A 23,620-nucleotide genomic window follows, 5' to 3' on the forward strand; every position below is an offset into this window, starting at 1 on the left:
TGCTATCATTTCCTTCATTTCTTTTTCATTTATTTTTGATCTGATCTTTATGATTTCTATCCTTCTGCTAACTTTGGCTTTTGTTTGTTCTTCTTTCTCTAGTTCCTTTAGGTGTAAGCTTAGATTGTTTATTTTAGATTTTTCTTGTTTCATGAGGTAGCCTTGTATAGCTATAAACTTCCCTCTTACAACTGTGTTTGCTGCATCCCATAGGTTTTGGATTGTCATGTTTTCATTGTCATTTGTCTCAGCATTTTCTGATTTCCTTTTCGATTTCTTCAATGATCTCTTGGTTATTTAGTAACGTATTATTTAGCCTCCATGTGTTTGTGTTTTTTACGTTTTTTTCTCTGTAATTGATTTCTGATCTCATAGCATTGTGGTCAGAAAAGATGCTTGATATGATTTCAATTTGTTAAATTTACTGAGGCTTGATTTGTGACCCAAGATGTGATCTGTCCTGGAGAATGTTCTGTGTGCATTTGTGAAGAAAGTGTAATCTGCTGTTTTTGGATGGAATGTCCTATTAATATCAATTAAATCTATTTCGTCTATTGTCACTGAAAGCTTGTGTTTCCTTGTTAATTTTCTGTTTGGATGATCTGTCCATTGGTGTAAGTGAGGTGTTAAGGTCCCCCACTACTATTGTGTTACTGTCGATTTCCTCTTTTATACCTGTTAGCAGTTGCCTTATATATTGAGGTGCTCCTATGTTGGGTGCGTATATATTTATAATTGTTATATCTTCTTCTTGGATTGATCCCTTGATCATTATGTAGTGTCCTTCCTTGTCTCTTGTAACATTCTTTATTTTAAAGTCTATTTTATCTGATATGAGTATTGCTACTCCAGCTTTCTTTTGATTTCCATTTGCATGGAACATCTCTTTCCATCCCCTCACTTTCAGTCTGAATGTGTCCCTAGGTCTGAAGTGGGTCTCTTGTAGATAGCATATATATGGGTCTTTTTTTTTGTATCCATTCAGCAAGCCTGTGTCTTTTGGTTGGAGCATTTAATCCATTCACGTTTAAGGTAATTATCGATATGTATGTTCCTGTGACCATTTTCTTAATTGTTTTGGGTTTGTTTTTGTAGATCCTTTTCTTCTCTTGTGTTTCCCACTTAGAGAAGTTCCTTTAGCATTTGTTGTAGAGCTGGTTTGGTGGTGCTGAGTTTTCTTAGCTTTTGCTTGCCTGTAAAGCTTTTGATTTCTCCATCGAATCTGAATGAGATCCTTGACGGGTAGAGTAATCTTAGTTGTAGGTTCTTCCCTTTCATCACTTTAAGTATATCATGCCACTCCCTTCTGGCTTGTAGAATTTCTGCTGAGAAATCAGCTGTTAACCTTATGGGAGTTCCCTTGTATGTTATTTGTCATTTTTCTCTTGCTGCTTTCAATAATTTTTCTTTGTCTTTAATTTTTGCCAATTTGCTTACTATGTGTCTCGGCGTGTTTCTCCTTGGGTTTTTCCTGTATGGGACTGTCTGCACTTCCTGGACTTGGGTGGCTATTTCCTTTCCCATGTTAGGGAAGTTTTCAACTATAATCTCTTCAAATATTTTCTCTGTTCCTTTCTCTCTCTCTTCTCCTTCTGGGGCCCATATCATGCGAATGTTGTTGCGTTTAATGTTGTCTCAGAGGTCTCTTAGGCTGTCTTCATTTCTTTTCATTCTTTTTTCTTTATTCTGTTCCACAGCAGTGAATTCCACCATTCTGTCTTCCAGGTCACTTATCCATTCTTCTGCCTCCGTTATTCTGCTATTGGTTCCTTCTAGTGTATTTTTCATTTCAGTTATTGTGGTGTTCATCTCTGTTTGTTCTTTAATTCTTCTAGATCTTTGTTAAACATTTCTTGCATCTTCTCGATCTTTGCCTCCATTTTTTTTTTTTTTTTTTTGCGGTACGCGGGCCTCTCACTGTTGTGGCCTCTCCTGTTGCGGAGCACAGGCTCTGGACGCGCAGGCTCAGCGGCCATGGCTCACGGGCCCAGCTGCTCTACGGCACGTGGGACCTTCCTGGACTGGGGCACGAACCCATGTCCTCTGCATCTGCAGGCAGACTCTCAACCACTGCACCACCAGGGAAGCCCCCTCCATTTTTTTTCCGAGGTCCTGGATCATCTTCACTATCATTATTCTGAATTCTTTTTCTGGAATGTTGCCCATCTCCACTTCATTTAGTTGTTTTTCTGGGGTTTTATCTTGTTCCTTCATCTGGTACATAGCCCTCTGCCTTTACATCTTGTCTATCTTTCTGTGAATGTCTCATGTGTGTAAAGTTTTAATGTTGGTAACAAAAGAGGTTGCATGTTGAGAAGAATGAATCCACAGGTTTAAACCACAAACCCCTCAGTTACATGCTTGCTTTTCCTGTAGGATACAGATGCACCTTCTTTGGATAATCACGCAGGGTCTTAGTTATCCTTTTTGGTGACTTGATCTTCCTAGTTTCTGTTGAGGGTGGCTTTTTGCTGTAGAGTCTACACACACTCAGCCCTTCCCTGTGCTGCTCCTGTGGGGGGAAGTTTCGCCAGGCAGAGGACGCTGAGTGATTTCATATAGTCGAGCAAACGTTAGGTTTCCATTTACGTTTTGGCTGTAATTGTTAGAGGATGATAGTAATCTTCCAGTTTTCATATCTCTGCCTGTGAATATTCCTTTAGTTTTTCTCTTTTTAATCCTTTTAAATGTTGTTCTATTTAGAGATGGGGTAAGTAATTAATGAATTCCAGTAATGAGTAGGAATGAGTTTTCTTTAGATAAGTGGTCTTAACAATTCATTTTTAATTCAGTGTATTATGTATTTAATTTTAACACAGATTTTTCCCTCGTGGGATTTCCAAACTGTCATGTGCTGTGCTTAATGCACGCGTTCACTCAAGAAACAGTGAGCACTGGAGGAGGACGGGGCAGAGGTGTGCATGAAGACTGATGCTCAGAAAGTTCAGAAAATGAGTTTATGTTGTATGGATTTCCTTTTCCAAATAAAATTTAAAAAGCACCAATTTTGTCAGAGGGAATATTACATATAATACTTAGATTAAAAAACTTAATAGTTTATTTAGAATGTAAGGTTGACTTTATTTTCTTCAGGATTTTGTTTGTGTTGGATGCAGGGACTTTTCTTGCTTGAAAGTTGCTGCCTCAGGGCTTGGAGGTTCCCTGGGGACCCCCGCTTGAATTTGAGATGCACCTGAGGTGTGGTCGGTGCCGGGACCACTCCGTGATCTGCCATGAAAGGAAGAGCAGGTGGTGCTCCCTCATTACTGCCCAGCCCGAGCCTTGTGCTTGGATGGGCAGCACTGGTTTTCTTAAGCTTTGCTGGCTAGTCTCGGCTCAGGTTACATCCCTCTATTGTGTGTGTATACATGACATACATCCGTGCGCTGTGTGTGTCCATGTGTGTGTATGCACGACATGTATTTCCATACCTATGACATCTGCTCCCGTACCCATGTGTGTGCACTTGTGCCCAGCGTGTGTCTGCCTCCCGCTGGCCCATACACTCTGTGAGGCGGGGCCCCAGGCCCACATCACCTCCTACACAAGTTCCACGTGGACATGCCAGGCAGCGGCCATCTCCCCTTCTCTGCTGTGTGACCAGCATGTGGTCTGGCACCGTGTAAGCACCTGATAAATATTTGTTGAATGAATACACCGTATTTTCTTAAAGACCTGAAGCCTAGGGTGACTATTAGGTTTTTTGTTTTATCCTTAGCTTTTGACAAAAGATTATTGATAATGTAGGAAAATAAAGTGAACTCTCATGTCTATTAACATAGCAATAGAATTCTAAACGTGTTTTAAATAGGCTTCTGAGAACTGAATGTTCCTTTTTTTATTGTGACAAATTATTGATTTTCAGTTGTGTTTAGTTTTATTACTTTTCCCCTAATCTGTGGTGAAAACTTAAAATGTTGAAAATCATTTTATTTTCCCCTTTTATTGGTTAGTGGAAATGAACTGTAGCTCATTTGATGTTGTAGCCACCTCATTTTTTCTTCTTATGTTTGACCCAGGGTTTTAGCCAAGTAGGAGATGGTGAAGTTGATACACAGTCACTGAGCACTACTTAGTACCAGATACCCACTGGTGTTGGTCGTAACGTTGGTTAAGTCCTAGAAGGACAGACAGTAACAGTGCGATTGTGCAGCCGTGTCTGGCAGCCTCAGGATTCCCAGGGAACCGCCTCTCTGCTCTCCCCCAGCAGCAGCTCTGTGGCGAGGATGAGGTGGAGTGCTCCGACAAGGACGAGCCCGATGCAGATGCGGACGCATCCAGCGACTGTCCCACCATCCGGGCGCCACTGACATCACTTAAGAGCCACCAGGGAGTGGTCATAGCCGCCGACTGGCTGGTCGGGGGCAAGCAGGCGGTGACGGCCTCGTGGGACAGAACGGCAAACCTGTATGACGTGGAGACGTCGGAACTTGTTCACTCCCTGACAGGTGTGCAGGCACTGCATTTCCGGTTGTGTGCAGACGACGTCTCGTCTAGAAGGACTCTTGGTTCTCTTGGTGCAGCTGTGATTTTCAGAGCTCCTTTATGATCAATAGAGCTGTTGGTAGTTAAATTTATCTTATCTTCGGGGGAGTTAATTGCATCTAGATACATGCAGTATCCAGATATTTGAATGTGGTTGTTGTATTAGTTTTCTTTTGCTTTGTAACAAACTTCCACATGCTTAATGTCTTAAAATAACATGAATTTATCACATTGTGCCCCTGGGTCAGGAGTTCTGGGCACATGCTCGCTGACCCTCTGGTTCTCAGGGTGTCATGGGTGGAGTGAAGGTGTTGGTGGGGGCTGTGCTCTCACCTGAGACCTGGGGTCCTCTTACTGCCTTTGGGAGGATTCCTCTTCTTGTGGCCCATGACTGAGATCCCGTTTTCCTGCCTGTTGTCAGCTGGGAGCAGTTCTCAGCATCCAGAGGCTGCCCTCAGTCCCCCGTGGCCACTCCAGAGGCATCTCACCATGTGCTGTTGGCTTTCTTCTAGGCCAGCAGGAGAGCATCTCTGCCGGGACCCTTTGAAAGGGTCCACCTGACTAGGTCAGGCCCATCCAGGACAATCTTTCTTTTGATTAACTCAAAGCCATGTGATTTGGGGGCCTTAGTTATATCTTCAAAATCTGTTTTGCTTTCAAAATGTACCGAGATTACCAGAGCATTTGCAGGTTCTTCCCAAACACAAGGGCAGGAATTCTGCAGGGTGTGTACCAGGGCTGGGCATCTCTGGGCTGTCTCAGAGCTCTGCCCATCACAGGCCTTTGTGCATGTTTATCGGTGAGTGCCTTTCCTCATTGAGTGATAAAGGTTGTGTTCTACCGAGTGCTCCACCTGTGTATTATTAGAGGTTATTCTGCAAGTGCGGAATTTGGAACTGTACTTATTTACACACTCGGCCTGTTGGAGATCTGCCTGACCTTCCAGCCATCGGGGTCAGGAGTGTCCCACCCATACTTGTCCCGCTCTTCCAAATGCACGAGGGGAAGGAACACGGGTCCCACCTCAACCCCACACACCATTCCCGCAACTCCTCTTACCGGCAGCATAGCAGGGGCCTGCCTCCCTGTGACCATCTGCCCTTCGTCTTTGTCGCAGGGCACGATCAGGAGCTGACGCACTGCTGCACACACCCGACCCAGCGGCTGGTGGTGACCTCCTCCCGCGACACGACTTTCCGTCTGTGGGACTTCAGGGACCCTTCCATCCACTCCGTGAATGTTTTCCAGGGCCATACGGAGTGAGTCTCAGTTGCTTAGATGTCTCTTTTTAACTATTAGAGAAAGAAGTTTTGCAGGTAGACGTTAAGACTCAGTTCTTATTTTAATTTTCAGTGTTAATTTCCAACTCCACTGTTTTTCAGAATGGCTACTCTCCCAAAACACTTAGCTCCATTTTGGAAGATTTCACTGATGTCCCCTCCTGAAACTGGAGGTGGGCAGGAGGTGGGGAAGGGCCAGGAAACGCTCGGGTCATGGCGTGAACATCAGAGCGGTTCCCTGCCCCTCCTTGTCCTCGCGCTGGGCTCGTTCTTGTCTAGTCTTGACATCACGCATGTTTGCAGGGCTGTTCCGGGAGGGTCCCCACGTCGCACCCTCTGCCTGGTGGGCAGAGCTGCATCCCGACAGCTCGCCCCCCACACGCTTTTTCTCACCCCATGTGACCTTCCCACTGAGTGATGCCCAGCCCCCCAGCTTCTCGGCCTGCAGTCTGGCCCTCTCCCGGCGGCCCTGTGCAGCCCCCGCTGGCACTCCTGTCACCCGCAGCTCCCGACCATGTCCTGTCACCTGCCCCCGCTGTCCTGCAGGGTCCCTCCTGTACAGCAGTGCGTCCGTAAAGGCCAGATCGCGGCCATATCAGCGAACGCTTCTTGGCAGATGAACCTGCTTGTCGGCTGCTCCAGTCTGATTTCCTGTCTTTGTCACACAGTCCTGTAAACGAATCCATTTTCTGTGTTTAATGTTAGGTACTAAATTTTAGATTTAATGTTCAAAACTAATAAATGTTCAAAAGGAAGCCAGGACAGTGTTCTTCTGGAAGCTCGAGGTCAAGAGGTTGGTGTGTGCAGCCCCAGGGACTGCCCAGCTGAGTGTGGGCTTCAGTGGGAAGGCCCTCATCTGTCAGAGGGGCGCGCTCCTGCTAGGGGGACCCCGGGCTCCCCCAAGTCCCTACCTCCTGTGGCCGGTCCTGTTTGTGGAGGGGGGATCCTGCTGGGGTGCCCAGGGGCCCAGGAGCAGCTGCTCTTCCCTGCTTTTCAGGCAAGTCACTCAGGGCCCAGGGAGCAGAAGGGACCGTTCGGTCACAGTGCACTGGACGAGCCAGGACTCTGCCCACACAGCCCTACTCCTTAGTCTGCACGTCTTTTTTCCACGTTTCTCATTTTAAAAGTTTAAGCATAACATAAAAGTTGAAAGAATAGTCAGCAAATCCCCAATTACCCTTCTCCTAGGATCACCCATTTTTATTTTTCCACATTTGCCTCTGTCTCTGCAGACACATGTGCAAAGGGCTGGATGTACTGCACGCACTCGTACTTTCTTTGGCTGAGGCTGTGTCTTTGAGAATAAGGACATTCTCTAAATATCATGGTATCGTTTCCACCTGAGAAAAATTAAAAACAGCCTGTGACAGCTTCTGACATCCAACCTATGTTCACATTTATCCCTGTTGTCCTCAGAGAATCTTTTATGGTTTTTTAAGGTTTAATTGAGATTCATTCATTACATTTAGATACTATGTTCCTTGGTCTCTTTTAATCTGGGGCAGTTCCACCCATTTTGTTATCATTATTTTTTGTGACGTCGAGTTTGTGTGTGGAATGCAAGCCAGTCTCATGTGGAACATGCACCCTCTGCATTTCTTCTGCGGCTTCCTTTCTGCCGGAAGTCTCATAGCCACTGCTGTGTGTGCCGCGTCCCACCCATCACTGCACGACTGGGGACGCTGGCCTGGACCACAGGTAGTGTCTGCCAGGTGTCCCCGCGACCGTGAGGGTTGACACGTTGAGGTGCATCTTGTTTCTCAGCGACCTTCCACCCAGTGAAAGGTCTGATGTCATCAAGGGTCCTTGCCTGAATCAGTTATTCCTTTGAGAGTTGGGAAAGGATGGTTTTGCTGATTCTGTCCTTTCTTCCTGCGTAAGCTGGCGCTTTATTCATTGGCATGGTTGAGAGTTGGTGCAGCCTCGTGGACCCTCCTACTCTAGGATGATGGGCCTTTGTGGCCGTGAGTATGAGCGATGCTCAGGCTGTGCCAGATTCATCGCTGAGCGCCCCATGGCTCCTCTTCCACGAGACCCTCACTCGGCCAACTTGCCACCCTGGCCCGGCAGGCGTCTGTCCAGACTCACCCTGTGCCGTCCGCCCCAGTCTCCTCACTGAGCTGGCCCTGCTGGTGGTCCTGGACCGAGCAGAATCTGGCCGGAGATCCAGGGCGGGTGGAGGAGTCTCGCATGGAGGGCAGGCAGTCCTTCTTGTGGCGCACGGGCCTCTGCCCTGCTCGCTTGAGCCTCCCCTGCCGCACGGGGTAGGGTAGGCCTGCGGGGGCAGAATCCAGGAGGCTCCCCTGGTGAGTGTGGAGCACGGTGAGGACTCGATGAGTCCTGATGGCCTCCTGCCCGTCCGTGGGTAAACCGAAGCAGGGTCCTCAAGATTGCCGGACTCTGAATTTGGTTCCAGGGAGCTCTGTCTCCATGTTATTTGAAGGGTCTTTTGGTCACATTCTATTTTCAGTTGCTCTATTTAACTTCTGAAGGTTTTTATTTTTGTTTTGCACAAAAAGCCAAGAACTTGTCTTACTGGGAGTCGATGGAAGAGCCTGGTGTAGCTTTGAGAGCATGGTAGCAGTGGCCTGTTCCCACCTGTCTTCTCTGATTGTGGAGGGTAGCAAGTACTGTGTCATGTTTAAAATACCTGTTTAATTGTTGGTCTGTTTTTGCAGCTGGTAGGTGTGTAAAACGATGGTTGTTTTGGAGAGAGACATGAGGAGTGTAACTGGGGATGAAGGACTTATTTCCAGTATGTGACACAGTTTCTTAGGTTTGTTTTTTCTAATGGGATCAGGAGTGGCTTAGAGTTGACAGGGTGCTGGGTCCGCCCCTGGGGGCCTCTCCCAACCCCGACCTGAGACGTTGGTTCACGCTTGAGTTCACTTTTACTACGAGGACACAGGAGCTTTTGGATGGTAATAGAATATACGTAAAGTACTGCTCTTACTTAGAGTATTTACGTTTTCTCTTTTCTTGCTCTGTTAGGATGAGCTAGCATATTTCATTGATGTGTAGATACAAACATCAGTTTTAAAAAGTTCTCTCTTTGGTACTAATTTCCTGCAGTAAGTGTCAGAGAAGGGGAATCTTCACCTTTTTTCAAGCCTTCGTGAATTGGTGGGCTGGGTGAGGGGCTGGCTTTTTTGTTTCCTGTCGACTTTACGGTTGTGGCTGCACTGGGGCCCACAGGCCTTGCAGAGGCTACAGGCCGCGTGGTCAGCAGATGGGGCTGCAGGCTGTTCTCTCCCTTTTGGAACCACCATCCCACGTTACATCAGCTGTAAGCCTCTGGGAATGACTGCAGTTTGGAAAAGCAGGAAGTGAGACATTTTACAGGCTTTCAGTTAAGGACTCTTCCTAGTCCCTGACTTGACTGCTGCCTTTTTGTGTCTGGCACGGGTCTTCTGGGGTCGAGCCATATGACACGTGGTATCCACGGAATGTACTCCCTTTGCACGGGGATGTAAGTGTGGACCCACGAAAAGGCGTCCGTTATCAAAACCAGAGTAGAGGGAGCGCTGTTCACTTTGATCAGTCACATCTCCAAGCAGCTCCGGGTGTCCTGCCTCCCTTCACATCTGTAGGGATGCCCATGACCCCCCATGCTTGTCCCCATCTGTCCACTGGCCCCAGCGTTGGCTGTCCTGCCTGCACTTCCAGCCAGAGACAGTTGAGATGTCCTCTCGGGAGCTCACTTCAATGCCTGCAGAGCTTGCTCCTGGACTGGGAGGTGACTGAGTTTTCTGGGATGGTTTTCTTGATCCTTTTAACCCGATTCTTTTCTGAACATTAAAAGCAACACTCAGAAGTGCTGTTCTCTGGAGCGTTGCTGCTCTTTCCTTGTGTCGCCCTAAAATGTCCACGTGGAATGTTTTCAGTGGATCGTCACTTAAACAGAGGCTGTATTTCTTAAAATTACGTGACCACATATTTCACATTACTATGATGTGGAACACACTTTGGAAAAGCCTATCTTAGGGCATATTTTCATTTATAGGAACTCAGCACAAATTCTTTAGTAAAGTATGTTAGACTCTCACATCTTTCATAATGTGAATAATTCAGTTACCTATATGGGTAATTTGAATTTTCTGTGTTGCGTTTTCTTAAGGCAAGATGTAGTGGTATAGGCTTCAACATGACTGGCTTAGTTCTGCAGTCCAGTTTCTCTGGGAGCTGGGAGAGAGTTTATTTTTCCCTTTTCATTTTCTTTTACCAGGTCTTCGTTACTGGGTGTGGGATCTTTAGTTGTGGCATGTGGGATCTAATTCCCTGACCAGGGATCGAACCTGGGCCCCCTGCTTTGGGAGCATGGAGTCTTAACCACTGGACCACCAGGGGAAGTCCCCTATGCCTTTTTGAGAAAGTCGGGTTTCACTGAAAGATAAAAATCTGTAGTCAAATGGGTCCCCTTGAGATTTGTGCTGCAATATTTTTGGTGGGTAGAGAGGGCTCCCAGATGGAAGGTCTGTTTTAAGGTTTTCCTCATAAATTTTTAGAAAAGACAAAAAATGAACCCTTTTCTTTTTTGGTATGTTGTGTTTATTTTCACTCTGTATTATGAAATTTCTTCATTATATTAGGAATTTTAACATAACAGGATTTACTTAGTGGAATTGGGGGGCTGTATTATTAGACTAGCGTTTAGTGGCCCAAGGTGTACCAATTTGCATGAAAAGTAATTTTAGAAACTTTATATGACAAATTTTTCCTAATAGTGGGAATTGTAATGTGTGCTATTCTTGGAAATAATAGAAATGTTTAATTGGAAAAATTTGGAATGTCATAGGAATTTCAACTCTTGGCAGTTTCTGTCTTATGTATTTCTGTCATCAGCTGGAATTGAAATCCAGTGCTTTTTATCTGAAATGAGCTAAATCCTTATGTATTCATGTGTTTTCCACCTCACAGTGTAACTCAGGGAGTGAGCCACTTCAAGACAGCCTGGTGGGGACAGTGCCTCGGCTCCTCTGTGTACCTTGCGCTCAGTCGGTGGGGCTGGACTTTGACCTTGTGGGCTGTGGATACAGAGACGTTCCTGAAAGTGGCTCTACTATAACAAAACCTATACTTAGGTTAAAACCCCTGCTGCTCTTGAGAGATGCCCGTGTAGACTGTCCTCTAAAGCAGGGGTCCCCAACCCCTGGGCCGCAGACCGGTATGGGTCCACGGCCTGTTAGGAACCGGGCCGCACAGCAGGAGGCGAGCGGCAGGCAAGCAAAGCTTCATCTGCTGCTCCCCGTCGCTCCCATTACCGCCTGAACCATCGCTCCCATTACCGCCTGAACAAACCCGCCCCCCTCCCTGCCCCGTGGAAAAATTGTCTTCCATGTAACTGGTCCCTGGTGCCAAAAAGGCTGGGGACTGCTGCTCTAAAGGGAGGCTCCTGATCCCTCTCCTCCCAGCACCGCTGCCTCCTGTGGAGCTTGGTAGAGTCGTCACCACCCCCCCCCCGCCCCCCGTTTTTTAGATTCATTTTGTTTTGTTTCAATTGCTATAAAAAGGGACTGACAGTTGAGGCAGTCACTGGTCATTAAGCTTCCCCTGTGGGTGGCCGATGACTCCAGTCTGTACCCAGCTGACAGTATTTACACGTGCGAATAAGCTCTGGCATTGAAAATATCTGAAATAAGCTCAACGTGGGTAAAATATCTGAGAATGCAAAGTTTTTTGTTTCTTTCTTTTTTGCCTTAATTCTTTTCATACAATTTTAACTTCATCCCCCAAATGTGAACTTAGGTACTTTCTTATCTAAAGAAAATAAGACATGGCATCTAACAAAAACTTGGTTTAAAAAAGTTTAGAGATTATAATGATTGCTTTAAAGTTATGACATTTTCATATGCTTCTCTTACCAGATACCCAGAGATCTAAATTCTAGATCTTACGCTTACAAAGGTGAAAGTAGCTTTGAATTTTGTGTCGTGCTGTTGACAGTTTTCTTTATGCTAGTTTTTTTTTTTTAAATTAATTAATTAATTTATTTTTGGCTGTGTTGAGTCTTCGTTTCTGTGTGACGGCTTTCCCCAGTTGCGGCGAGCGGGGGCCGCTCTTCATCACGGTGCGCGGGCCTCTCACTGTTGCAGCCTCTCATTGCGGAGCATAAGCTCCAGACGCACAGGCTCAGTAGTTGTGGCTCATGGGCCTAGTTGCTCCGCGGCATGTGGGATCTTCCCAGACCAGGGCTCGAACCCGTGTCCCCTGCATTGGCAGGCAGATTCTCAACCACTGCGCCACCAGGGAAGCCCTATGCTAAGTTTTAAAGAGAAAAAGTGTTTTGACAGTGTGATACTTTTAACTGGGTGGTGGTTCGACTTAACTGTTGAATTCTGTGCTTGGTCAGCGACACAGCGTGTGTGCAGGCCTGTGCTGGAGGCGGGTGGCAGGTAGGGGTGGTTGGCAGACCTCTGCGCTGGGCTGAGAGTCTGTCATTCCTGGTCTTGGTCTTCAGCCCTCGTCTGTGATGAGGAGGAGGAACAGGGGTAGCAATGACTGCTGGAGGAAGGAGAGGCCTGGGGCACCACAGGGGCCTCAGAACTCGAACCTGAACTCCCCCCAGTTTATAGCCCCTTCTCCACATGCCTGGGAGTCTGCTTCTGTCTTCTGTTCGCTTGGGTAGATTGAAAACAGTTTCATTTGGGGAAGTGTAGAGACTTATGTAATTTCTGGCAATAGATGGTTGATATCTGAGGTTACCATCAAACCAAGGCTGACAGTGTGAACTCCCCATAAATTGCCCCGTTTCCGATTTTCTCAGCTCTGTTTGCCCAAAGACTCTGCTCAAATTCTTAGAGACTGGAGTGGCAGCTATGGTCTCAGAAATGTGATCTGACTGCAGTGGTTATGAATCAGTGGATGTTTGTCTTGTCATGGAAATGGGCAGAGGGCATGAGTGGTGGTGCGCGGCAGCTGCCGGGTGGGCGTGTGCACCTCGCACACGTGGGCACTGTGTGGAAAGATCTTGGGAGTGTCTCTGTCAGCGGCTGAGGAGCCATCTCCTTGCTCGCTCACCTTGGCTTTAGAGGTAGGTAGTGGGTATACAGTAATTTAGTTACTGATCCCTGGTGATACATTTAAAAGTTGTTTGAAATTCAAGAGATAGTTTTGAAAAGTAAGAGGAGATGTAATATTTCTCCATTTATCCTTTTTAAATTCCTCATTGAAGAAGGGCTGATTAGTAACTAATAAAAATAAGGACTTAAGGAAATTAGTGCATTTAAATGCCTCTTTTTTGTGAGCTGATTGCTTCACTTTTCGTTGAGGTGACCCAGAGCAGCATCGTCAGGTTATTCACACAGATGGACACCTTCCCGACTGCGTCGTTACAGCCTCACTGAGACCTACCCGAGGCACGTCTGGACCTGACACAGGTGTTGGCAGGACCCCCTGAGCGACGGCGAGCAGTGAGCAGCGTGGGGAGGGGGCAGCTGCCGGGCAGAGCCTGGCTTTGGGAGGTGGTAGTGACGGCGGGAGGTTAGTCTTGGCTTATGTTACACACACACACACGCACATGTATCTGCACACACATCACGGTCTGTGCAGCCTGTAACACTTCTGGACAGACAAGTTTACACGTGCATGTATATGTTTCTGCACACACGTCATATTCCGTGCAGCCTGTGTCACTTCTGTTGGGAACTCCACATGGTTCTGAGGCACATTTGCACACGACCTCGGGCTGTCAGGACCCTCTGGCACCTGTTGTCCAGCGTTAGGGGAGTCACCCCACGCTCTGGTGGGAGAGACGCTTCGGGTGGACTCCTCGTTTTACCAGCGAAGGAGAGGTGCCTTTCCAGCCCCGGACCATCCCCACAGACCCAGGCTGGGCCCTCTGGCTCCAACTTTGCAATTTAGGGCCAATCTACTAACGTATTTGAGAGTAAAAATCTTGTAGTTCCTAATATATTTCTGACTTTTATCTTATGAATAGGGCTTGTTTATATCATATTACTTTCAAAACTTATGAACAGATGTTTTCCTTTTGGAAGATTTAAAAAATAAACCTTTGAAATTCTTTACTTCCCAATTTTTATGCACAGAATCATGTCACATTGATACTGGGACAGTGGCTATTAATTGATGAGCATGTAAGCAGATAAACTCTTGGACTCAGAAAATCAGGGGATGGAGCGTTAAAAAACTTGAGGGAGATCACTCCCCCCCCCATCTAAGTGGAATACGTTCCTCTCAGATTTCTTTAAATTATTGATATAATTGCAGCACTCAAATCTGACTTATGGTTGACTGTTACATTGTTTGGTAAGAATGAAATCACGACCAGGTTTCACAGAAAGGAAATCAGAGTCGTGACCCTTGATACTGCAAGTGTGAAGTTATTATATCAACCTTACTGATTTTAACTTCTCTGTAATCATTTTAAATCAGGTTGTGTGGACCTGTCATCTTTGAATAATCTGTGGAGAAGGTTCTTATTAATTCGGTTAATAAAATGCTGAGGAGAATTTAGCCTAGTAAGAGCAGTGCTGTTTTGACTCACCCCTCTCTGTGGCCATGGCGGGCACATCCCCAGAGCTCTGGCATGGGTGCCGTTGGTGGGAGTGTTGGTGTTAGGACAGAGCCCGGCCCTGCAGCGCACCTGTGTCCTCCGCCAGCGTGGGCTATGGGGACGTTGTCACGCGCCCCCTCTGTTGCGTGTTCTCTTGTGGGAAGCAGGACCAGGCACGCGAGAGGTGTGCCGTCTGTCGAGGAAGCAGTTCTGTGGTTCAGGCCCATCGCGAGGTGAGTTGGGAAACTCTCGACTGACCCTGGAGAGGGCGGCTGGAGAGAAAATAACAAGTGAGACTGAGGCCCTGCACGCTATGTGCGCTACCTGCTTTCTTCCAGGAGCAGTTGGACTTTAAGTCCTAAAAATTATGTGTGATGCAAAACTGACTTTTCCTTTGAATGTTTTTTATCTCAGGGTCTGCTTTTTTGGGAGCCGGCCCTCAAGGATTCTCCAGAAGTGTGTTTCATTTGGAGATGAGTTTTCTGTTTCTCATTCAGGCATCAGAGATCTTGAAACACAGGAGACATGAGTCTCTAACTTCTGAAGAGCACTCCTGATCGGAAGGGCAGTGCTCTCTGAGATCCTGGGTGTTGCCGAAGACTTGTTACTTTGTGGGACGTTTAGCTTGGAAGACACAGCTTGGAAGCCAGTGGTCAGGAAGGAAGGCGGTGGCCCGAGCCCCTGCAAGCAGCACCAGTCACAACAGGTCTCCTATGTGCGGGTGCGGAAAGGCCTTCTGGTCCGTGTGTCATGTCACGTCTGTGGGACTGCACTTCACGTGCCCTGCCGCGATCCTAAGCAGGCGAGAGCCACCCGATGCCTCCTGGGGTCTCCCCAAAGGTGGAAGAGCCACAAAGGTTCAGCCTGGGTCCCTGTTTCTGGAGCACTTGCTCCTCTGGCTTGTACTTCAGGTGGGAAAGTGTCACTTTGCTCCGTCGGAAGCTACGTCCTAAGAATTAGAGATAGGAGCCCTGCAGACGTTGCCCAACGTGGAGCCAGAGGAGTCGCTCGCTGCCTCTGTGTCTCCCAGGCTGGCATTTTCCACATCATGTATTTCCTTACTTTGCTGGAAAATTTCAGCAGAGTGTTACACAAAGCAGCCATGTCTCTGTGTGGTGGGGGGACAGCTGTCAGTCCTAAAGAGGAGCACGAGCTCTCTGGACGCTCTGTTGATTGAGGCCCATGGAGGGAGCAGAACGTTCCAGGCTGTGCAGTGTGTGTGGTGAGTAGGTGCCGCGCCATCAGCTGGAGGCACACACTCAGCTGCTCTCGGCAGTAAGATAAATGAGGCAGTGGGAGCTTGGCGGAGCCGAGCCTTCCCACCCGCCCCTGAGGGACCTGCGTCGGAGGGGCCTTTAGAAGGATGGCCTCACCAGGTTCTCCTTTGATGCCCTACAATACCTGTCAGGGTCGTGATTTATTGAAAACCTGACGTCTTTCAGCATTTCATTAACATAGAGTTAGACGAGCTTTTGTGGGGACTTTTTCCCACTAATTTAGCAGAATGTTAACTGAAATTTAACTTGGCCAAACCTCCTGAGGCCTCGAGTCCACAGAGAAATCACAGGCAGCAGAGGCATCTGCCCCCAGAGCCTGGCCAATGGCCGAGCTGCTCAGACAGTGCTGTGCCTCGGCCCTAAGGGGCAGCAACACCTCGTTTCTGCTCAAGCCCTTACAGTGTCCTTGTTCTTCAGATAGGGAGTTCGGGTGGGTCATCAGGTTGCTATTCGGATTTACCCTCACTTCTGCCTTTCTCCCTGTGGTGCACGTGGCCTTTGATTTTAACATAGTGTCCTCCATCCATCCACGTTGTCAGAAGTGGCAGGATTTCATTCCTTTTCATGGCTGAGTAACATTCCATTGTGTGTGTGTGTGTGTGTGTGTGTGTGTGTGTATATGTATATATACACACCACATTCTCTTTATCCATTCATCTGTCGATGGACACTTAGTTTGCTTCCATGTCTTGGCTATTGTAAATTATGCTGCTATGAACATTGGGGTGCATGTGTCTTTTTGAATTAGTGTTTCTGTTTTTTTCAGATAAATACCCAGGAGTGAAATTGCTGGATCACATGGTAGTTCTGTCTTTAATTGTTTGAGGAACTTCCGCACTGTTTTCCGTAGTGGCTTTACCAATTCCATTCCCGCCAATAGTGTGCAAGGGTTCCCTTTTCTCCACATCCTCCCCAACACTTAATCTCTTGTCTTTTTGATGACAGCCATTCTAACAGGTGTGAGGTGATAGCTTATTGTGGTTTGATTTGCATTTCCCTGATGATTAATGATGTTGAGCAAATTTTCAGGGCCTATTGGCCATTTGTAAACCTTTCTTGGAGAAGAGTCTGTTCATATCTTTTTTTAAACTGGTTCTTGTTCTTGTTGGAATGAAACTTCTTCCTGTGTTCTGATTAAATTGATTGAAAGTTGCAGTTGGGATGGATTTTTTTTTTAATCATCTGCTGTATAGAGATTTTGGCAGGTTCTGTCTCATCTAGTCCATCTCTTCTGGGAGCCTTTCCTTGCTCCGTTGCCTGGAGAAGTTGAGGTTGAGTAGGCGAGGTCAGCTGTGCTCGGTTGCATGCCCAGTGGAGGTTTAGGCGGGAGGGCCAGTGAGCGGGGTACACGACTCGCAGCGTCCACATCTCCACCCACCTGCCAGGGCCTCTGGCAGCAAGAGCATGTGTCTGTTATGCAGTGTGGACGGGAACTTCCTGCCGAGGTTCTGACCCTGTGTCCTTCACTTGCAGCACCGTGACCTCTGCCGTGTTCACCGTAGGAGATAACGTGGTCTCCGGCAGCGACGACCGCACCGTGAAGGTCTGGGACTTGAAGAACATGAGGTCCCCCATCGCGACCATCCGCACGGACTCTGCCATCAACAGGTGACAGTGGTCCTCCTCATGTGAACCCTTAGTGTGGCTTGAAGGGGGCCTTGTGGCTTGTGTCTGCTTCATGTAAATTTGTGTTTACTTGGTAGAGCCCTGGGAAAAGTGGTTTAGACTCCGGGGAAAGTATTTTTTATTGATTCTCTAGTGCATATCCAGTATTCTATAAATACTGAAACTTAGGTGTAAAATCATGTTGGTGTATTTATTGAGCTTTGTAAGAATAAGAATGAGCCATTTATGGCCAAAGGTTACTGAGTAGTACATACGTGTAAGTTACATGTAAGTAACTTGGCCTGTTTCCTGATGCCCTAGGCAGATAATACTTGTGGTTTGCTGGTGTGATTTGCCTTGAAGTGTGAATAGTATGAAATCCCTTACTGCATCATAATCTATAAACTCAGAAACTTGTGCTGTCATTGTTTTGTATGTAACCTGATTTTATCTCTTTGAAGGATCAATGTGTGCGTTGGCCAAAAAATCATTGCCCTCCCCCACGACAACCGCCAGGTGAGGCTGTTTGACATGTCGGGCGTGCGGCTGGCGAGGCTCCCACGCAGCAGTCGGCAGGTACGTGCTGGGGCCGAGTCTGTTCACAGGGAGCCTGGGATCCTGGGCCCAGCATCACTGATGGATGGGAACTCCCAGCCAGTCTGGGCATGTCTAGTGCTCCAATAGCCCTTCACAAAAAGAGAGAAATTAATTCTAACAGTGTATTTTATTTAACCAAATGCATCCGAAATAACATAATTTCAACAGATAGTCAATAGAAAAATATTCACGATTTTTACACCCATTTTCTTACTAAGTCTTTGGTTGCTGGGTTTCCATTGGAAGTACTTAGTCTGTATTTGGAGTGCATAACATTTAAAGCTGGAAACGTTGCCTGATACCTGAGCTGAGCAGCAGCTTTTAAGTTTAAACTGAGATTATCAGGCTTTCAGTTCCTGGTCTCCCCGCTGCGTTTCAGAACTCCCTGGGCACAGCAGCTGAACTCACCGCTGGGCAGGCGTGTGTCGTTGTCCTGTGGGGGCAGTGGTCGTGGGTCCTGGGGGCACCTTTCCGTGGCGGTCATGTCTCCATTTAGATGCACTTTCTCGTGAGGCAGGGGTTGCTCCTGGTTCATCTCGGACGGTGCAGTGCAGGAGCTGGACTCGCTGGGGAGCCTGGGGCTCCGCAGCACCAGCTCAGACCTGCTGAGTCAGCATATGGGTGGGGGGGCATCTGGGAACCTGGGCAAATCCAAGTTCAGGGCCCAGTCTCAGCGCCAGGGGGCAGCAGGTGGAGCTATAGTGGACGAAGCCCCTGCTTTTGGGCAGCACCTACAGGCTCTGCTCCATGGAGCCCACACACACCAGTCTCTCCCTGGCTTCCTTCAGCCTTTTCTACATTCACAGTGGAAGCTGTGTGGTGGGTCAGCCAGTCCCTTGTTGTTTCCAACAGGGTCTGTGCCTGACTCTGCAGTCAGTGAGTGTGTCTGCACCCCCAGTCTCCTCCGCTGCTCCTCCGCCTTGTCCTGGGAAAAACCTCGCAGCAGTTGCTGAGCCGCGGGCCCAGGGCGGTTTTGGAGGCAGGCTGGCAGGTAGATTGGTAGACAGGGAAGACATCTCTGCTGCAAGTGGCACCAGCTTCCCAGAGGTCCTCTGTCCTTCAGACAAAGCCGTGTCTTCCCTTTTGCAGCTCTTACGTGTACCGTCCCAAGTTAGTTGTGGAGCTTTGTTTTCTTTGAGTGCACTTCATAGACAAACTACTCACGAAATTAGAATAACTCAGGAAAGCTTCACCACCCCAACAAAGCCATGAATTGCTTGTCCAGGCAACTTCACATTTGCGAACTGCTGGGTATCACCGACGCAGCACCTAAGCTGCACCTTAACTGGATAGGATTCTCTCTCTTAGGTGGGCCTGAGTGTTAAATAGAACAGCTGTACAGCGTGTGAGGTCTGCGTTCTGACCCAGGAGCCCAGGTCCCTTCATGGCTTTGAGAATCTTCTCCCTCAAGAAAGGGAGTTCCAAGCAGTTCTTCGTGGTACTAATTCCATGGAGACAGTTTCATTTTTAATTGTCTGTAAACATTCAGCCTTGTAGGAATTGTAGAATTCTGTTGTGCTTGAATTAATTTCCTCCTAAAGTGGTAGGTGAAATAGATTTATTTATTTTGCTTTCTTTTTTTTCTTGGCTGCATTGGGTCTTTGTTGCTGCGCACGGGCTTTCTCTAGGTGTGGCGAGCGAGGGCTACTCTTCGTTGCGGTGCACGAGCTTCTCATTGCAGTGGTTTCTCTTGTTGTGGAGCATGGGATTCAGTAGTTGCAGCACGGGGGCTCAGTAGTTGTGGCTTGCGGGCTGTAGAGCGCAGGCTCAGTAGTTGTGGCTTACAGGCTTAGTTGCTCCATGGCATGTAGGATCTTCCCGGACCAGGGCTTGAACCTGTGTCCCTTGGATTGGCAGGCAGATTCTTAACCACCGTGCCACCAGGGAAGTCCCGAGAGTTTCTTTTACTTATAGAATTTCTGTCAGCTTTTCTGAATCCTACCTCTTGTACCTGTTGTATAATATTATAGTAACATGTTAGTGTATGTATCTGCTATAAACTTTCCAAGTAATCTGCAATATTTTTTCCAACATTCTGATATTTAACTGAATCCCTGAAGGTGGCGGGAATCTACTTGAAAGGCCATCTATTTTATCCTTGTTTTATTTGGCACCAAAGGTATATTTCTAGCTCCTTTATTACCTGAGCCGATTATTTGTTAAAGTGGTATTTGGGGTCTTTGAGTGAATTTTATTTACTGTTTCCCACGTCACCCAGCCTCATTTATTCATTAAAAATTTCCAAAGTGACCATTTATGTATTCTTCCTGTTGACTGTGATCTGACTGCTTTTTTTAAAAAATAAATTTATTTATTTATCTATTTATTTTTGGCTGCATTGGGTCTTTGTTGCTGCACGTGGCCTTCTCTAGTTGCGGCGAGCGGGGGCCACTCTTCGTTGCGGTGCACGAACTTCTCATTGCAGTGGCTTCTCTTGTCGCGGAGCTCAGGCTCTAGGTGCGCAGTAGTTGTGGCACGTGGGCTCAGGAGTTGTGGATCGTGGGCTTCAGAGCGCAGGCTCAGTGGTTGTGGCGCACGGGCTTAGTTGCTCCGCGGCATGTGGGGTCTCTCCGGACCAGGGCTTGAACCCGTGTCCCCTGCATTGGCAGGCAGATTCTTAACCACTGCGCCACCAGGGAAGCCCTGACTCCTTTTCTTGAAGAAAGAATCCTGAGGCGCTGGTGAGCCTCAATGAGTTCATCCGTGTTCCGACCCCTCTTTTCGTGGAGGCTTCTCCACCAGCAACATAGGAGGTGTCACTTGGACTAATTGTGTTCATGGCTCTCATTTCCGTTGGGTCGTTTGGGCGTGTGTGGTTCATCTGGTCCTGCTTGGGGAGCCCTGCTCTGACTGTGCTGTGTGCTTGGTCTCAGGGCCACAGGAGGATGGTGTGCGGCTCGGCCTGGAGTGAGGACCATCCCGTGTGCAATCTGTTCACCTGCGGCTTTGACCGGCAGGCCATCGGCTGGAACATCAACATCCCGGCACTGCTGCAGGAGAAGTGAGGGCACCGCTCTGAGGCTCCTCGGCAGCCAGGGACTGCGACTGCTGGCTCGCCTGGCGCTGGGGAGCCGTTGCTGTGGGTGGTGGATGCTGAGCAGGAGATGTGTGCTCTCTCCAAGCTGTACCCAGCCTGCATGAAGCGTCCAGAGTGTGCCCCTGTTGTTTATTTCTGTGTTGTGTGTGTTGGCATCACGGGCCGTAGAGGTGGAGCCCCTCCCGCGGCTGTTGGTGTTGAGTCCCTGGGTGTGTTGGGGTGACAGGAGGGCGTGGTGTCTGCGCAAGTGAAACATGAACCCTGTTCTCACTGGGAGGTGTCAGTGGTCTCCAGGTTTCTGGAACGATGATCCGCTTCTGCCTTATCCTGGCAGGAGCGAGCAGGGACCTCATGCTCAGGTCTGCGTGGGGTTCCAGCGTGTGTTAACTCAGCTTCACGTCTGTGTTCTGTTACAGTTCTGTAAAATCAACTTGGATTTTAGAAGTTAAAAAAAGCGTAGAATGTTGAATCTGCAATATTTGGATAGTTTATTTTGAAAAGAAAGAGTTTCTGCTCTTTTTATAGAAAATCATTTCAATCTCCTGAAGTCTCATGCTACCAAATTCTAAAATATAATGATTCTAATCACTGATTCCAGGTATTAAGCAAAATTTAAAGCACTTTAGTTTATAGCTATGGTTATAAACAATTTTTAGAAGTTTCAAATGACTTATCCATTGAATGTGACTTGACCTTTCTAGAAGGCCCTGCTGCCTGAAAACAAACCTTATTTATTTTCTACACCTTGGGTTTGCATGTTTCCAAGTGGGTTCACTTTCTGGGTGGTATTTGAGAGCTAATAATGCAAATAAATGAGTACTACCTCAAAAGCAAAGTATTTGGAAAACTTGGGGTGTCACTGTTACCTGGTTCATGCACTTTTTGATCTAGAGCTGGAACATGAGTTCGTTCAGAAGGCAGGAGAGGCCAGCGCAGCCCACGTACCTGAAGAGGAAAGGCTCCTTCCTCACTAGCTGCCAGCTCCCAGGGGGCGGGTGGCTCTCGGTGCCCCCTCTGCCAGGGAGTCTGTCAGTCTCGCCTTCTTGGGACTTTCTACCTGGTGTTCGTGAGCCATGTTTCTTGTTGAGTTACAGTCTGATAACGAGACATCTCAGTGCCCCCCCTCACATATGTAACCCTTGGAGGCCAGCGCTGGGACAGGCACTGGAGGGTGACATTGGAAATGATCGTGATGGCCCAGTCCTGGTCACCGCTTCCGTTTTGTGGTGTCGCGGGCAGAGCGTCCCTAGAGATGGTGCCTCGCCCATGGCTCCCTTTGCCTCAGGGCCTGCGGTAGACCATCTCAGGCCTCTTGCCCTGGGTCGTCGGGTCTGGTTCTGAGATGACTCCTGGCTGGGCAGGAGGGTGGGGCCGGGGAGAACCAGAGCGAGGGACAGACAGCAAGAGTTTTAGGGCAGCTTTATAACAACAGCAGCTCAAGAGCTGGTTATTAGAGTCTGACATTCCCCAACGCCAGGGTCAGGACGGCGCAGGCTGCCGCCTGCCCTTCTGGGGTCTCCACAGCAGGGCTGTCCGCACATGCCAGCTCCTCTTCTGCTTCAGTCTCACGTCTGAGTGTCTTAGAATTACTTTTGGAAACGTTGGGAAATGTCTGCAGGTCGCTAAGCCAGATTAAAGAACCAGATCTCTGCTGGATTAAAAAATTGGAAGCGTGTAAACACATGTGTATGCGGCCACGTGGCCTGTGCAGACGAGGCTCCGCTTGCAGCCGTGTCTCCCTTGCCCCCTCCCCGTTCCTGCCCAGGGCTCGGCCCTTCTCAGGAGCAGGACCCACTGCCATGGCTGAGAGGGATGTCTTCAGGCATCGTGAAGGAGATGGGGGTAGTGAGTGTGTGTGTGTGCACGTGTGAGTGTCCGCAGGTTTGTGCATGTGTGTGCCTGAAATGAAGTTGTGTGACCAGCTGCCTTGATCATATCTGAAATAGTGTTTGGAAGTGGAATTGGTTTTGTCCATGTGCCGACATGTCAGAATTTCATTTAATAACAGAGATGGGTGGTTACTGAAAACTGTGTTGATGGAGAATTTCACGAGAGGTATGTTGTTGGATGAAGGGGTGCCCTTTCTCAACCACTGCACATCAGCTTATGCAGAGCCAAAATCTGTACCTATTTTGGAATCTGAAGAATCCTATGTAAGTCATCTGTTGCTTTAAATCTGTGAAAAGTTTCTTTTGGGGAGAAGGTGTGCATTTATTAGTGTTGTGTAGAAGTAGTTGTTTTCATTGTGTTGATGTAATTGTTTTTAAGTGTTCAGTGTCTTCAATGCAGTATGAAATTCATTAAAAATCCATGTTCTGTAACTACTGTTGTAAAAGTGTTGTTATTAGGAGTCTCTCTTTTTTTTTATTTTGCCTTTTTTTCATGTTTTTGCTTTGGTAAAGCATTGTTAATGGCTATTGAACATCACAATGATATAGAAGGTAAACAAATTTATTATAGTATTGCCCACTTAAAAAATTTTAATTTGAGACTTAAAAGCTCAATTGTGTTATATTTTCTATCTGTTATGCTATAATTTAATGATCCACATTACACTTCTCCATTCCTGCATCACCACCCCAAAATTTCTGAAGGGAGTTAACAATTTGACAAAATACAGGCATTTGCCGAAGTTTCTCAGAGTTTCATAAGATGCTTGTCCTGTTCTTACTACAGTTAAGCTTGTTTGAAAGTTGAAAAAAAATTGCAGTAAGAGAACATAGGCCTGTTTTCCATGGGAGAATGCAAATTAGGATTGTCTGCAGCCGTCTGTTCACCGTTCTGTTCTCACCCATGTGGATGGAGCCGCACCTGTCCTGGGAGCCCC

At 47.5% G+C, this 23,620-nt stretch overlaps 1 protein-coding gene across 3 annotated transcripts in view; it reads left to right on the forward strand.

Annotated features, from left to right (window-relative positions):
• WDR37 (WD repeat domain 37) overlaps nucleotides 1–23,367 on the forward strand; it is a 59,435-nt gene extending 36,068 nt beyond the window's left edge. For 2 of the 3 annotated variants that reach the window (XM_082841645.1, XM_082841644.1), the window contains exons 10-14: nucleotides 4,208–4,448; nucleotides 5,603–5,744; nucleotides 17,028–17,162; nucleotides 17,621–17,735; nucleotides 20,630–23,367. In XM_082841645.1, coding sequence (XP_082697771.1) covers nucleotides 4,208–4,448; nucleotides 5,603–5,744; nucleotides 17,028–17,162; nucleotides 17,621–17,735; nucleotides 20,630–20,761 — 765 coding nt within the window. In that variant the 3' untranslated portion in view covers nucleotides 20,762–23,367. The remainder of the gene's footprint in view (nucleotides 1–4,207; nucleotides 4,449–5,602; nucleotides 5,745–17,027; nucleotides 17,163–17,620; nucleotides 17,736–20,629) is intronic. The other variant, XM_082841646.1, reaches the window with a different exon arrangement.
• Nucleotides 23,368–23,620: the final 253 nt, after the last annotated feature.

Source organism: Leucopleurus acutus (genome assembly GCF_964270905.1).
Source record: "Leucopleurus acutus genome assembly, chromosome: 1".
Classification (NCBI taxonomy): domain Eukaryota; kingdom Metazoa; phylum Chordata; class Mammalia; order Artiodactyla; family Delphinidae; genus Leucopleurus; species Leucopleurus acutus.